The 14,209-nt window shown below is 37.4% G+C and overlaps 2 protein-coding genes across 3 annotated transcripts; one reads left to right on the forward strand and one right to left on the reverse strand.

Moving 5' to 3' along the window:
• The first annotated feature begins 489 nt into the window (after positions 1-489).
• On the forward strand, positions 490-1,634 carry LOC7468784 (uncharacterized). Its single transcript, XM_052447820.1, has 4 exons — positions 490-658; positions 775-887; positions 975-1,037; positions 1,169-1,634. Exons 1-4 carry the CDS (start codon positions 569-571, stop codon positions 1,269-1,271), a joined length of 369 nt encoding a protein of 122 aa, XP_052303780.1. The 5' UTR covers positions 490-568; the 3' UTR covers positions 1,272-1,634.
• Positions 1,635-5,574: 3,940 nt separating this feature from the next.
• On the reverse strand, positions 5,575-12,498 carry LOC7486496 (ABC transporter B family member 1). 2 transcript variants are annotated; one of them, XM_024587870.2, is made up of 10 exons: positions 11,882-12,498; positions 11,712-11,766; positions 11,429-11,604; positions 11,117-11,317; positions 10,727-10,986; positions 10,314-10,630; positions 9,891-10,114; positions 8,291-8,664; positions 7,443-8,157; positions 5,575-7,066 (listed from the first exon to the last, which is right to left on the reverse strand). In XM_024587870.2, exons 1-10 carry the CDS (start codon positions 12,365-12,367, stop codon positions 5,780-5,782), a joined length of 4,095 nt encoding a protein of 1,364 aa, XP_024443638.2. In that variant the 5' UTR covers positions 12,368-12,498; the 3' UTR covers positions 5,575-5,779. The 2 variants fall into 2 exon arrangements, with proteins under 2 accessions (XP_024443638.2, XP_024443639.1); XM_024587871.2 differs by lacking the exon at positions 11,882-12,498 and having other exon boundaries at positions 11,429-11,622.
• Positions 12,499-14,209: the final 1,711 nt, after the last annotated feature.

Below are 14,209 nucleotides of genomic sequence, written 5' to 3' on the forward strand. Positions count from 1 at the left end.
CTATTAAAATTGATTTGTGTTTCACCGTGATTGTTTTGCTCTCTCTCTCTCTGTGTCGTCAACCTTCTACTGAGACAAGGGGTGTCAGGATTCTTAGCAGAGATTAAAACAATGTTAGAGATAGTCCTTGAAAATTTAGTTAAGTTATATGGTTGTTGTGTAGAAGGAAATCATAGAATTTTAGTTTACAACTACCTGGAGAATAATAGCCTTGCACAATCTCTTCTCTTCTAGGTAATTCTTGAATATCCTTCTTCTGAATATCTAATATCTTTATGGAGGTTGTTTTCGGTAGTTTACACCTGGGAAAATAATTCTGACTTTAGGTTGTGCTTTTATAGTTTAAAAAGAAAAGGAGAAGAAATCATGTAAAACGACGTCGGTAAAATGTTATACACTCACGAAAGCAAGTTTTGATGCAAATGGTAATTTTTTTAAAAATGTTATAAGATAGTAGGGTAATTTTTTCTAAAGGATGAGCAGAGGCTAAAACGACGTCGGTTACAGTGTTTGTTATAAAGAGCAGTTCAATCTCTCTTTCCCCCAGAAATCAAAACCCTAAAAGAAAATGGGAGGCAAGTGTCCAAGCAGGAAGGTGAAGAAGAGAAGATACTCTCACAAGACGGCGCGGCGCTCAAAATTTCTACTCAAAGATATCCTTATTATTAATTTTTCTTAATATATATATATATATGTATGTATGTATATATATATGTATGTATGTATATTTGTTCTCTTGAAATTCCTTGACTTGATAATTTTGATTCACGCGACGATGCGGTATATGAGGAGCTGCAGCAAAAGCCTGACGGGGAGATGAAGGAGGCAACGTTGCCTCTTGACGAGGATTTACCTGGCATGGGCCAATATTACTGTCTGCACTGCGAGTATGTAAAAGATTTTTTTTTGCTTTTTTACAAATTTGCTGCTCTGCTTTGGTTGCTCAGCTTTTCTTTTAAAACTAATTTGGGCAGCCGTTACTTTGCTAATGTGAGTGTGAGGGACGAGCACTTCAAGACCAAACGTCACAAGAAGCGGTCAGTTTTCCTCTGATGTCTTGTTTATTCCTGGAGATAACCAAGAAGAACCTCAACAGATTTGTCTACTTTAATTGTCTTTAAAATAGTGGATAGGATACATAGTCTGATGTTACTTTTGCTGAATGTAGTGTAAAGCAAATGATGGGACCTGCACCGCATACTCAACTTGATGCTGACTTAGCTGCCGGGATGGGTGCCCCAGATAATGGTCTTAAGCTTATGTCTATGTGATCAGCTTTTGGTTCGTTGCTGATGCATGTGTTTAGATGACAGATGAGTTTAAGCAGGCCTCCATTGGATGGAGGATATTTGTTTTGTAACAATGGTTTTCTAGTGGCAGTTTTATGTATTGCTGCTAAAGTAATGGTAGCTAGCTTTCTTCACGGTCTACTCTGCTTATTATATACATCTGATAGTTTGATAGTTGTGGGAAATAGGGATTTCAACCTTACATTTGAAGGGAAGATCAAATACCTTTGCCAATTCAAGTTATGTGGATTTACATCTGGGTATATTGATTGTTTTGAAGATATAACAGAACTGTTGAAAGACAATGTAAAGTGTTAGCGATTTTGAATTTGCCTTTTTCATCTACTACTGAGTCATAATCCACTTCCTAAGGTCCTTGTTGGAACTAATTGGGGTTTCCCAGCATGTTGCCTTTAACTGTTTTGCAAGTGTTTTCTGTTTTTCTGGCCTAGCTTATTGTATGTTTATGGCCAGTCATTAATTAGCCAAGTTCAGTATATCTGGCAAAAACAAAGGGAAGCAAAAATTGCTATAGATGATAAGTTGGCTGTTATGTTTCAGATGGATGGCACAGGTTATTGGTTGACTACCATTCAAGTAAGTTCTTTCATTTTATAATGGTTATGCTCCAGGATTAGATTATGTGATAATAACTTGACAGGGAATTCTAAACAGAAGGTATTAACTGCGTCAGCAGAAACTGTTTTCATACACCACCAGGTCTGAAAGTACCCGTTGTGCGACATTTTGTGACTGCGCCGGGTACCTTTTCTTAGAATCTAATATAAGTGGCTTATGTATTTACGAATTGGGATCATACCTCAACTTCCTTTATAGTCCCCAATACCTAGAGCCTGCACTTTGAGATGTGTGCTTTAATTTGCCTTGGTGTATCATTAAAAAGAAAAAAAGGTACTTAGAGATCACAAGAGATTTTAAGTGAAATGGGCTAATTGTGTGTCGTGGAGTTTTGCCCCAGTGGAGATGGTAGAAGAGGCGAAATTTTAGAGGGAGCAAACCCTTCACTGATTATCGAGCTGCTCGTCAGCCCCATTCATATTTGCCCAACTTTAGTTTTAGGATTTTGTTAATTTGTTGGAACGTGAGAAACAGGAAAGGAAAGTATAACATTTTCAAAAGCAATCTGCACATGAATGTTCTTCACTGGCGGTAGTTGTCGGCTAAGTAGGCAAAGTGAATGTCTCGTCTGCTTGTGAAACTTGAACACAACCCATAACTTGTTTTGCTGGTTACGTAACTGTTAGTAACGAATCGCTAATAGAAATAGTGGGTTATAACCAGGCATTTATATGCTATAACGATGGCCTCGATTATTGACATGAATACTTACATCCACATTAATAATTACATCTTCTTGCTCTTCTGCATGATCTTAACCATTCTCCCCCAGTTCATCTTCAAGAAGCTCACCAAAGCAACAACCAACACCAAACTCCACCTTCCTCCAAGCCCACCAGCTCTTCCAGTGACTGGTCACCTCCACCTCTTCACTCTTGCCTTGTACAAATGTTTCTACAATCTCTCCTCCAAATTGATATGGCCCTCTCCTCTATCTCCGACTGGGCCCTTCGCATTGTCTTCTCGTATCATCAGCATCCATGGCAACAGAGATCTTCCAGATCAATGATCTTGCCTTTTCGTCTCGCCCAACATTTGCTTTAAATTTGTTTATGAGTTACCTTATGGAACCTCGGGATTTATCACTGCACTTTATGGTGATTACTGGAAATTCATGAAGAAACTTTTTGTGACTGAACTGCTTGGACCAAAAGCGCACACAAAATAAGAAAATTCAATGAGGGGCAACAAGAATAAATGCCTGGAGTTATGTAAAAAGATGTTATTTTTCCAAAACTTTTACATCGTATTCTATTTTTTCAAAACTTTTACCAATCTGTGTTAGCTTGATAAAAAAACTCAATTTTGACGCTCCTTCTCTCTCATGTCAAGCACTTTATTTATGTTATATTTTGTTTAGCCAGTGGATAGGTGCAAGGGAGCCACCACCAATAAACAACGATTTTTAAAATTTGGTTTTGTTTTCAGCTATTTTTGGCTTTTGAATTAATTACTTTGTTTAAATTCATAAAATAGAAAACAAAGGCAGTAGATAATGGGTTATTAAAACATAGTTATTACTGATCATAGATTTGAGACCATAACAGAAGCATTCAAAAGAGAGAATGTGTTTAATGATGGGGTCATTAGAATTTATTATGTGTTTGCAGCAACAGATAATCAACATTTGGCAAATATTGCCTTTGGAAAGGTATTGAAGAGCATACGGAGCAGAAAAATAGCACAAGAGCCTGCAAACAGGATATGTGAAATGCATCTGCAAATGTTTCAGAGCTCAATTTCGTTTATCAAACAAGAAGAAAGAAAAAAAAAGACTGATTCTCCCGTCTTTGGTGATTGTCAAATGATCTGCAAGTGAAGGATTTTCTCAAACAAAACATTTCCTGGAGAGGACGTGACAGAGAGATCCTAAAGGAGATTCAAGAATTCGGCAATGGATATGAACAGGGGATAGCTTCCATAATTATAAAAAATAACAAGAAATTTGTGCTTAGCAGTTATCCCTTCCTTTTAAACCGGAAAAACAAGTTAAAGCTGTGCTCAAGGTTTTCTTTTCTTTTCTTTTCTGAATAAGCAAATGTCCAGGAGAGAGTGTAAGAGCAATTGTTGCTAGCTAGCATTGCCCTTTTCTGTAAGGTGAAAGCTAGAAATCTAAATGGCATACATATGCTATATAGCCAATTAGGTATCATCCCTTGAGTTTATAGGTTGACAGTAAACCTCTTTCAATTGCATGAATTTCTTATTTTATTTGGGTTTATTGCGTTTTCTTTCAATCAATAAGGGAAAGGTGGAAGGTCACAGTATTGGTTTCTGTTAGTAGAAACAGCAGCTTTGCCCCTGAAGATATGAGCTACCAAAGTCCTATCATTTTTATAAGGTTAGGTAGAACTCGGAAATCTTGATAACATTAGGTTTTCGTTTCTTTTGTTTCTTAATGTTTCTGTCTCATATATACTTTCTGGTAGTGCCTTTCGGTGGATTGCTTTTGTATTCAAATGCAAGGTGGGTTGGTGTGTCTGCTACATCCACTGTCACACTAAGAAGACCTTTGCAGTGAAGTAATAATTGTAAGACCAATGGACACTTGAACGGTATAAGAGGAAAAAAGAAATCTTCACAGAGAACAGCGCATGCTGCAGCCAGATGGATGTATCACCTGAATCCTGAATGCAAAATCATTTTGACCTCTTTATGAGCAGTTCACTGTAGCAGAGCCGAGAAGATTGCTATCATATCTTTCAGGTATTCTTGTCCCTTCCATTGTTTTAAGTATTTGCAACTTCCAGTTCGGACAAGAAGCAGCAGTTGTAGACTTGTTGTCAGCACTTAACAGGGTGTCATCACCCAATGTCACTCCACAAGCAAAATACAGATCTTGAGCACTTGAAAACAAGTGCACCATTAAAGCCCGTCTGTCGCCACTTAACATCCATATGTTTCTTTAATGCAAAGAGATTAGGTATGACCCACACAAAGAACACAGAGACGTAGCATCCCATGAAGCCATGATCTAACACTTTCATCTCCCTTGCTGTCATTTTCCAAATGCCATATCCTAAACTTTTCTCTAACGCTTATCCGCCACCACCAGCTTCTACTAATGGTTGAAGGTGCATGATTTACTGATTTCTATCTTGTCCTTCAAAACTCAAATGACACATACGCAACCCACCTCCATGTGAACTTCGACACTCAATAATTTCGTTCCCCACAAGCCAAATCATAAATAGATACGCATCCTATAGAGCTCAAGATTGGATGATTTTGAATCGCCAAGAGCTCATCACCTTATAGTTTGGGTTGTGATGTATAATTTTCCAACACGTTATTAGTATTGAGGTCTACATGATTCATTGCCATTCGGGTCCTCCTTTTCCTTTGTATCAGTGTCGGAAAGTGATGGAATCCTAACATTCAGGATACCCCTTGTGGCCTAATTACAAAGACACAGCTCTTTGATCATTGTAGCAAATATAATCAGGATTCCATGCATGATTTGATTAACATTACAAGTTCGGACACATTTGTATTCGATATTACATGTCCTCGTCGTACATCAACACGCAGGGAATGCCTTGACACACCTCTCTCAATTATTTTCCAACACTGGGTATGTTTCTGGCCATTATGCGTCTTTTGTTAAAGCATGGGCGACAAACCAAATGCTCAAAGGATGCTTCCATGAATTTTAATCTTGCTGGAGTATTCATCGTTGTCATTTCCTTAGAAAGATTCATAAGATTAGCAAATCTGTGGTAAAAAAAAGAAAGATGATACACATACTATACTACTATACCATAACATTAAAATCGAAACAAAAACCCAAAAAAATCACATGGGGTTGTATGGGATATACTCCTGTTACTGGTGTTTTCTCTTTAACCATACTAGCCTTCCTTCTCTCCATCATCTTTAGGTCTAGTTGAGGAACTTGATCCTGATGTCATTCCAACGACTTGGCTATGTGTGAACCTTTGTAACTGTATCATGCGGGCATAAGACCCATCAGGATAATTTTTCAATAGATGCGAGTGGGATCCTTGCTCTGCTACTTTACCATCATCGATTACAGCAATGACATGGGCATTCCTTATAGTTGATAGCCGATGAGCAACAACAATTGTGGTCTTTCCCGAGCAAGCACGGTCCAGAGCTTCCTGGACAGACCTCTCAGATTCTGCATCTAGTGCACTTGTTGCTTCATCAAGTAGCATAAGCTCAGCCTTCCTTATTAAAGCCCGGGCAATGGCAACTCTTTGCTTCTGTCCACCGGATAATTGAACTCCCCTCTCCCCTACGAATGTTTTGTACCCATCTGGCAATGAAGATATGAACTTATCAGCATTGGCCAAAGTAGCGGCTTCAATAATTTCAGCCTCAGTTGCTGACTCATTCCCGTAAGCAATATTTTCATAAATGGTAGTAGCAAAGAGGCACGGCTCTTGAGAGACTACTGCAATGTGCTTCCTCAGGGACTTGAGATTATATTTCCTAATGTCCTTTCCATCAATCATCACACGCCCGGATGATGGCTCATAGAATCTCTGTATGAGAGCAATGACAGAGCTCTTGCCACATCCACTAGGACCCACAAGGGCAAGAATTTTCCCAGCACGTGCACGAAGATTAAGGTCACGGAAAATTGGAACATCAGGGCGAGTGGGATAAGAAAAGTCAACATGCTTTAGTTCAACTTCTCCACGAAGACGGTCAGGAACTGGGGTGGCATCTGGATCATCAGGTTCAATTTCAGTTTTGCGGTCAAGTAGGTCGAAGACTGAGCGCATGGCTCGACCACCCTTAATGAAGTCAGGTGCCAAGGTTAAAGTTTCAGCTGCACCATTGGCAGAGACCATGAGGACCATAAAAACTCGAATTGTATTAGAGAAATCAGAGATTCCATGCTTCACAAGCCAGGATGCATACCAAAGACCAAGAGCATAGGAAGCATAAAGAGAAAACTGTGCTATCCCAAATCCACTTCCTGCAATCTGTCCCTTCCAAAAGCAACGCCGTAAAGGTGTTTCAAGATTGGAAGAGAAAAGACCCACTATTTTTGCCTCTGAATTGAAGGCAGCAACAGTCCTCACATTGGCTATGGCCTCTCCAGCCAGTTGTGTAGCCTTCGAATGGGCAGCCTCTAGGTCTCCCGAGAAACCATTCATGAACATTTTCTGTTAACAATCAGAGCCCGAAAAAAAATTCAGAAAAAGTTAATTAAAGTGAATTATTTCACACACCTAACATAAGAGATGAAAATTTTAGATCACATCTGGCTTTTACAGAAAATGAAAACCACATTTAACGTATGAAACATCATAAACCCATTTGGATTTGTCTATGAATGTATAGAACTCTTCTGATGAATCATAAGATGATTAAAAAAGGAATCAATATTTCCATCTCTGAAACATATCATTTCCCTCCTACATAATTCTTTCAGTATTGTTACCAAAAGCCAAGATCGAGTGAACAATTTACTGTTGACAGTAGCTTCTCAATAATCTGATTACAAGTGACATTACTGAAGAACTGCTCAGAGAAACAAACCTGTAGAACAGTGGCTGCAACAACCAAAGGGAAGACAGCGATGAGGACAAGAGCAAGGCGCCACTGCAAAACAAACCCTGCAGTGCAAGCAACTAGCATGAGTGCTGTATTCTGTACAATCACTGAAATTCTGTCTCCAATGGCTGATCTGACATTGTTTGCATCGAGAGCCAATCTTGCTGCAATCCTAGCACTCTCATTTTCTTCCTGATCAAACCATGCCATTTCATTTTTTAGCACTGCTGTCAGCATTTTCTCCCTTACTCGTTTTGTAAGGTTTTCTCCCACAATATCCCAAAAGGAATGCTGTAGTGTATTGAATATCAGTGCAGCTGATGAGAGCCCGATTAGCAAATAGCAGTATTTTGCAATTTCTCTGCTCATATAAGCATGGTTCGGATTATAATAGATGCTGAGTACAGCACTGAGAACATATGCAAAGAAGGCGCTAAGGGAACCACAAATAACAGACCCAATAGAACCAACCAAGGCATAGACCCATTCAGGAGAATTCATCTTTGCAAGGCGCCAGAAGGAACTAGCTTGCTCCTTGAAAGCAAGCTTTTCAAGTCGATAATTGGGGAATGAGGCATCGAGGGAGAGACTAAAATCAGAGGTAGAAAAGTCAGAAAGCCTTCGTGAGTATGGTGATCGGCCATATGAGGAATTACGGGCGATTATTGGTGAGCTTACAGAGTTCCTGGCACTAGAAGGCCTGCAATAAAGAACAGCATTAAGTGGCAAGCTAAAGGCTTGTCCATAACAACATTTGCATGTTTTAGGAACAAAAGACATACCAAATTAGAATGATCAAATATTCAAATGAGGAATAAATTGATGGAACCTACCTTGCACTGCTCTTTCTGGCATTGTTTAGGGCTGTTTCATGTGCCATCTCCTGCATTCTGATGAGCTTAGCATACACACCATTTTCTCCTTTAGCAATGAGCTCATCATGAGTTCCTATTTCACTAACACTACCCTGCTGGAGTACAGCGACAAGGTCAGCCTTGCGTATGGTGGAGAGCCGATGGGCAATGACAAGAGTAGTCCTACCAATCATGAACCTGTCAAGGGCCTCTTGCACAAGCTTTTCTGACTCGGAATCCAAAGCACTTGTTGCCTCGTCTAAAAGCAAAATTGCTGGGTTTTTCAACATAGCCCTGGCTATAGCTATTCTCTGCTTCTGCCCTCCAGAAAGCTGCAGTCCTCTCTCACCTACCTGCAATTTTCAAATCATTTAAAACAAGTGCTGTATGCTCTGTTGAATTTCTACATGACTTTTTATCAATTGCCAATGATTCCAATAAAAGTAGAAAAAAGAAACAAATAATTGAGAAATCATATTCCAAAATAAGACTGGATTGGAGAAAAATATTTGATAATTCCATTTTCATGCAATTACTCACCAACTGGTCAAGGCATAACGTGATTACCTTTTTCAGGCATAATTGTATCAGCATAGGGACATTGACAGAATTTTCCTTTAGTTTATTTCTTCGAATTTTTCCCTAGGTCCGTTGTAAATTAAGACTTTCTTGCCAGTGATATGCTAATGTTAATTCCTTTTTTTTTCCCTTGAAAGATATTGTGTAGCTTATAGTTTTGCTGATTAACTAGTATTCAAACGAGTAATTTCTTCATGAATATTAATTCATTCTTCTCTCAGCTATGTCTTCCCACTTGTGGTCTTCAAGTACTTATCTACCTCCAACGTCAACATCATAGAGATTCTTATTGGCCTTCTAATGTAGTGGAGTTCTGTAAAGACTCGAGAATTCTTTATTTCCCTGGGGATTAGACTGACATATTTAATGATGACATCATGCCTTTCGTTTATTTTTATTTTAATATTGCCTTCTTCTTGATATATCCTCTCTCCAAGTTTATTTCCTCTTTATTTCTGCATAAGCATATAAAACCTTACATTTGCACATGCAATGTTGACTATAGCATGTTACTTCTATCAAATGCATGCCTGACCAAAACGCATTCCCACATTGACTTCTAATAAGAAATCCGACAATGTTAGGCTGAGTTTGTTGACCAAATAAATCATTCAATCTTTTAATACTGTACTGTATAGAAGTGGCAAATTATATGGCATAAAAAATAAATCCAACTACTGTGATCTCCACTGGCCACCGGTCAGGATCTATCATTTCATTTCACATTCTTGAACGAACTAGTTTTACCCCACCTGCCACAAAGTCAAGTATTTTACCTTGCAGAGGGTTAGTTCAGTTGTTATTTCTTTCTTAAAGGATTTGATTCAAATTTACTCAAGGGATTTAAGTTCAATTATTCCAAATGTGTAAAGAAAATAGATAATTATGACAGCAAGTTAAATAGGTACTTAACAAGGTTAGATAACCTAGTTGGTTAAGTACCCATTGTCAATTTCTTACCCAATATTCACAGGCCACAGCATATTTAAAACCAACTTACCTGAGTGTCAAAGCCATCAGGTAGCTTGATAATGAATGAATGGGCATTTGCAACTCTGGCGGCTTCTTCGATCTCAACTTGATCTGCATCAGGCCTTCCCAGTAGTATATTTTCTTTGATGGTTGTTGCAAACAAGGCAGGCTCTTGGCTAACAAGCCCTATCTGTTGTCTCAACCATCGCAGCTTTAAAGTCTTAATGTCATGCCCATCTAGCAGTACTTGTCCTGCAAAAACTTTGTTTTATTAATAGAACACTTGTGCTAAAACTTTCAGATCCACATGTACTGGTTGAACGAAAGAAGCAAATTTACTTCAGTTGGCAGTTATACATTAATTCTGTCAATTTAAACATTGACATTTTTCACAAGATGTAATTGTCTACTCTAGTTTATTTACCAAGAATGAAAATATAGCACAATTTACCTGAGTTGGGATCATAGAATCTCTCAATGAGTGAGACTACAGTGCTTTTACCAGAGCCACTGCTGCCAACCAAAGCTATGGTCTTTCCAGCTGGGACATTAAGTGAAAAATTGTTCAGAATTCGAACGTCTGGCCTTGATGGGTATGCAAAATCTACATTATTGAGCTCCACAAGCCCAGTAACTGCCTCTAATTCTATCCCAGATTCACTGTTTCGATCAATAGCCGGCTTATGATCAATTATTCGGAAAATCTTTGCAGCTGCAACTTTTGCTTTGGCAAATGCACCCATGCTAGGGATAGCTTGTCCTATACCTCTGCCAATCAAATAAAAATTTAGCCAAATCAAGATTTGATTTGATAAATGTATCAAAATATTATACTTCATCACATGAGTGAAATCAAGGGCTTACAATCCTCCAATCATGACTGCAAACATGGTAGCTATGGCTAGACCTCCATTGGTGTAACGATGTCTAACAAGATAACCTCCATACCAGAGAAGAAGAGCATAGCAACAGAAAACTACAAAGTAAGTTGCACCTAATCCCATTCCCTTAGAAAATCCACTCTTGTAACCGATCCTTTGAGCGACCTTCAAAGCCGACGAGTAGGCTTGTAATGCTCTTGATTCCCCAACAAATGCCAAAACAACCCGAATTTGGACTATTGTCTGCAATTTGGCTTCAAATTAGCAAATACCCATATAATACAACCGGGAAAGATTCTCACGAAGTAACTTGAGCTCCAATCTTCTACAATTTGAAACTAAATCACAGAGTAAAGTTGCAATTTTTTGATACCTGCTCTACAATGTTTCCAGCCTGTGATAAAGCTTCTTGGCTCTTGCCAGAGAGTTTGGCTAATGTGGTGGTGTGGATGGCTCCAATCACAGCTATGAGTGGAACCACTGCCAGAGTAACCAGTGCCAATTGCCACACAGCGGTGAAACCCACCACAAATCCAGAAACAAATGTTGCCATATAGTGAATAAAATTACCCAGCTGCACAAAAACCAAAAAAAAAAAAAGACGACGTAAGACAATTTTAGACAAAAAGGGGGGGAGGGGGTAATTAGGAATGATGAAACAGAGTTGTTCTTGTTCAGTTTTTACCTTCTCACTAATGGCATCTTGGACCATCACTGCATCAGTGTTAATGGCAGAAACAACGTCTGAGGTCCGAACCTCGGTGTCAAAGTATTGAATGTCCTGGTTTAACGCTGCTTCTAGGTACTTGATCCTCATCTTTGTTGATTGCCTCTCTCCAGTCCACATCCAACATGATATTTCTGCATCCAAAACTCAAGCTTTCTTTCAATTCCATTATTGTTCATTAGCATATCCAAACAATAGAAACCAATATCAAAACAAACTAGGCAACTGCAACAGAACCTACCTGCCCATGACGATGCCCAAATGGCAGCACCAACGATAAGAAAGTAAAATGCGTACTGCAAAACTCAAAACCACAAAGTTACATTATTGTTCACATTTGTCAATATGTTAACATGAAAAAGGATGCTGCTTATTAGTACTTTTCATGAATTGTTTGTTTGAATTAAGTACCTTCAAAACCTCTTGCATCATCTTATCCATGTTATTGGCGTTAGAGCCAAAAGAGTTAACAAGATCGGCAAAGAACCGAAGAAAGAGAGGCAAAGAACATCCGTGTACAAATGCACCCATTGACCCAATTCCCATCAACACATAATCTAAACCATCAGCAAATCTAAACAGCTCTCCAAATCCAACTACAGCCACATCACCCGGCTTCTCTCCATTGCCACCACCACCACTACTACTAGAAGTCCCACCTTTCTTTGGCTCTGTACTTTCCATTTCTCTTCTCTCAACTACACTTTGTTGTTGTTGTTGTTGTAGTTGGTCCGTTGAGTTTGTGTTTAATGTTAGACTTGGTGTTGTTGGTGTGATTTTAAAGGGGTGGGACTGAGAAGAGGGATCAGGAGGAGGCTCAGACACGAGCTCAAGGCCTTGCATTTCTGACCATTTCCATTGTTCAATCGTCTTTATCTCTAGAGACTCTTGTGACATTTGCAAAAACTATCACTTGCTAGCTACCTAGCTTTATTGAACAGACAAACCCACCTCCTTCTCTCCTCTTTATTATCTCGCGCTATCTGGCTTTTGTGCTTATGTTCTTTTATTTTCCCTCTCTCTTAAGTCTTTTCTTTTTTCTTTTCTTTTACCCTCTCTTAAGCCATGTTTCTTACTTGGTTGTCACTATTTCTTTGTCTCTCTTCTTCTCCTCCTACCTTGTATCCAAAGCAGATACTGGTAAAGGGCTTTTTCTTTATTTTGCCTTTCACTCTTGTATTTGTTATTCACAAGCCATCTTTCACGCATTATACATTATACTAGATGCTTCACCCGATATTTACCGCGGGTTAAAAAAAATTATATATATATAGGTTTTTTTCATAAGAGAAAAAAAAAAAATATATATATATATATATATATAATCAAATAAATTAAGAACGGTGTGTGCTAATAAATAAATAAAAAATTATAAATAATAACTAAAAATAAAATTAAAAAAACTAAGAAATAGATATAAATCAAGATATTTAATTTTGCAAGACCAGTTGTGTTTGCTAAATTTATTTCTTAAAATAATTTTTTTATTCAATCAAATGATAATAGACATACACACACACATTAAATTGATTAAATAAAATAAATAATAATATGCACGGCTACACATATTAGAAATATTATATGAGAATAAATATTTTTTATTTTAAAAATAAAGTTCTTATGCGCAAAAGACTAAAAACATTATAGATAAATCAGAAAAATCTCTTCAAAAATTAAATGCACACAAAATTATTGTCATTTAAAAAAAAGGCTTCCTAAACAAAATAAAAGACATAAGGGGTATTAATCTCAATATAAATAAAAATAATAATTTTGAAAAAATATAGAAAAAATCATTAATTTAAAAAAAAGAAAAAAATATTTTTTTAAGAAATAAAAAGTTAGGTCAGCCTACATGACCCATTTTGTTAGAATCAACGCAGCTAAGCCCCCTTTTTTTTCGTATATGAGTCTACCCCAATTTTTTTTTAATTAAAGTTTGACGACGCGTCGTTTGTATTGTCCAGTTTTTTGTCACTGTGGTGCTCGAAAAAACAAGGTTGCTTGTTTTTTTTGGTTTAAAAACTGAATTTTCAACCTATTTTTTACCTAAAACACTTAAAAAAACATTATAGTCAACTTAATAAACTTATTCATAACCTCAAAAAATTGTCTTAAAACCCAAAATCAACCCTAAATCAAAAATCTTTCCAAGATCATATTTGTTTTTCTTGATAATTTCAAGGTAAAAAAAACTCCCTAATGTGAGCCCCCTTATCAAAAGGAATAATTTGACACCAATTTCAAACATTTTGATGGTCGTAATCGTGGCCTACAGAAATTCTCTCTCACTAGCATTGGATTCCAATGACTTTCTCTTACCTCTCTCACACCAGAGGAAAAAAAATAAGAAAAAATATAATTTGAGACCAAAATTGGTTTTTCCCTTTAATTTTGGAAACTAAATGGACACAATATCTATAATTTGTAAAGTATAAAGACTACAATAAATATTTTTCCTAAACTTTTAAAGCCACTCATTCCATTCGTGGTTTTTACTTTGGTTCTGTCTTTAATCTCACTCTCCCTCCAACAAATTAACTTATAATTGGTTCAACAAAGGCCAAATGAAAAAAATGGCATTGTGATCTATTTGTCCATAGTGCCATATGAGGGGATCCACAGCAAATCCTCCACGCGTTTTAGTTTTTTTAGGTTAATTATATATTTTAAGTTATATTAAAAAATAACTAAAGAAAAGTATTATTTATTGTTTCAGTTAGCGTGGTGCTAGACTCA

This window comes from Populus trichocarpa, chromosome 16 (genome assembly GCF_000002775.5).
Source record: "Populus trichocarpa isolate Nisqually-1 chromosome 16, P.trichocarpa_v4.1, whole genome shotgun sequence".
Taxonomy (NCBI): domain Eukaryota; kingdom Viridiplantae; phylum Streptophyta; class Magnoliopsida; order Malpighiales; family Salicaceae; genus Populus; species Populus trichocarpa.

Coding starts and splice junctions, on each gene's coding strand:
- LOC7468784 (XM_052447820.1), top strand. CDS start 569: ATGGGAGGCAAGTGTCCAAGCAGGAAGGTGAAGAAGAGAAGATACTCT. Junction 659..774: donor AATTTCTACTCAAAGATATC/CTTATTATTAAT, acceptor GATTCACGCGAC/GATGCGGTATATGAGGAGCT. Junction 888..974: donor TATTACTGTCTGCACTGCGA/GTATGTAAAAGA, acceptor TAATTTGGGCAG/CCGTTACTTTGCTAATGTGA.
- LOC7486496 (XM_024587870.2), bottom strand. CDS start 12,367: ATGTCACAAGAGTCTCTAGAGATAAAGACGATTGAACAATGGAAATGG. Junction 11,767..11,881: donor TGATGCAAGAGGTTTTGAAG/GTACTTAATTCA, acceptor TGAGTTTTGCAG/TACGCATTTTACTTTCTTAT. Junction 10,987..11,116: donor CTGGAAACATTGTAGAGCAG/GTATCAAAAAAT, acceptor GCCAAATTGCAG/ACAATAGTCCAAATTCGGGT.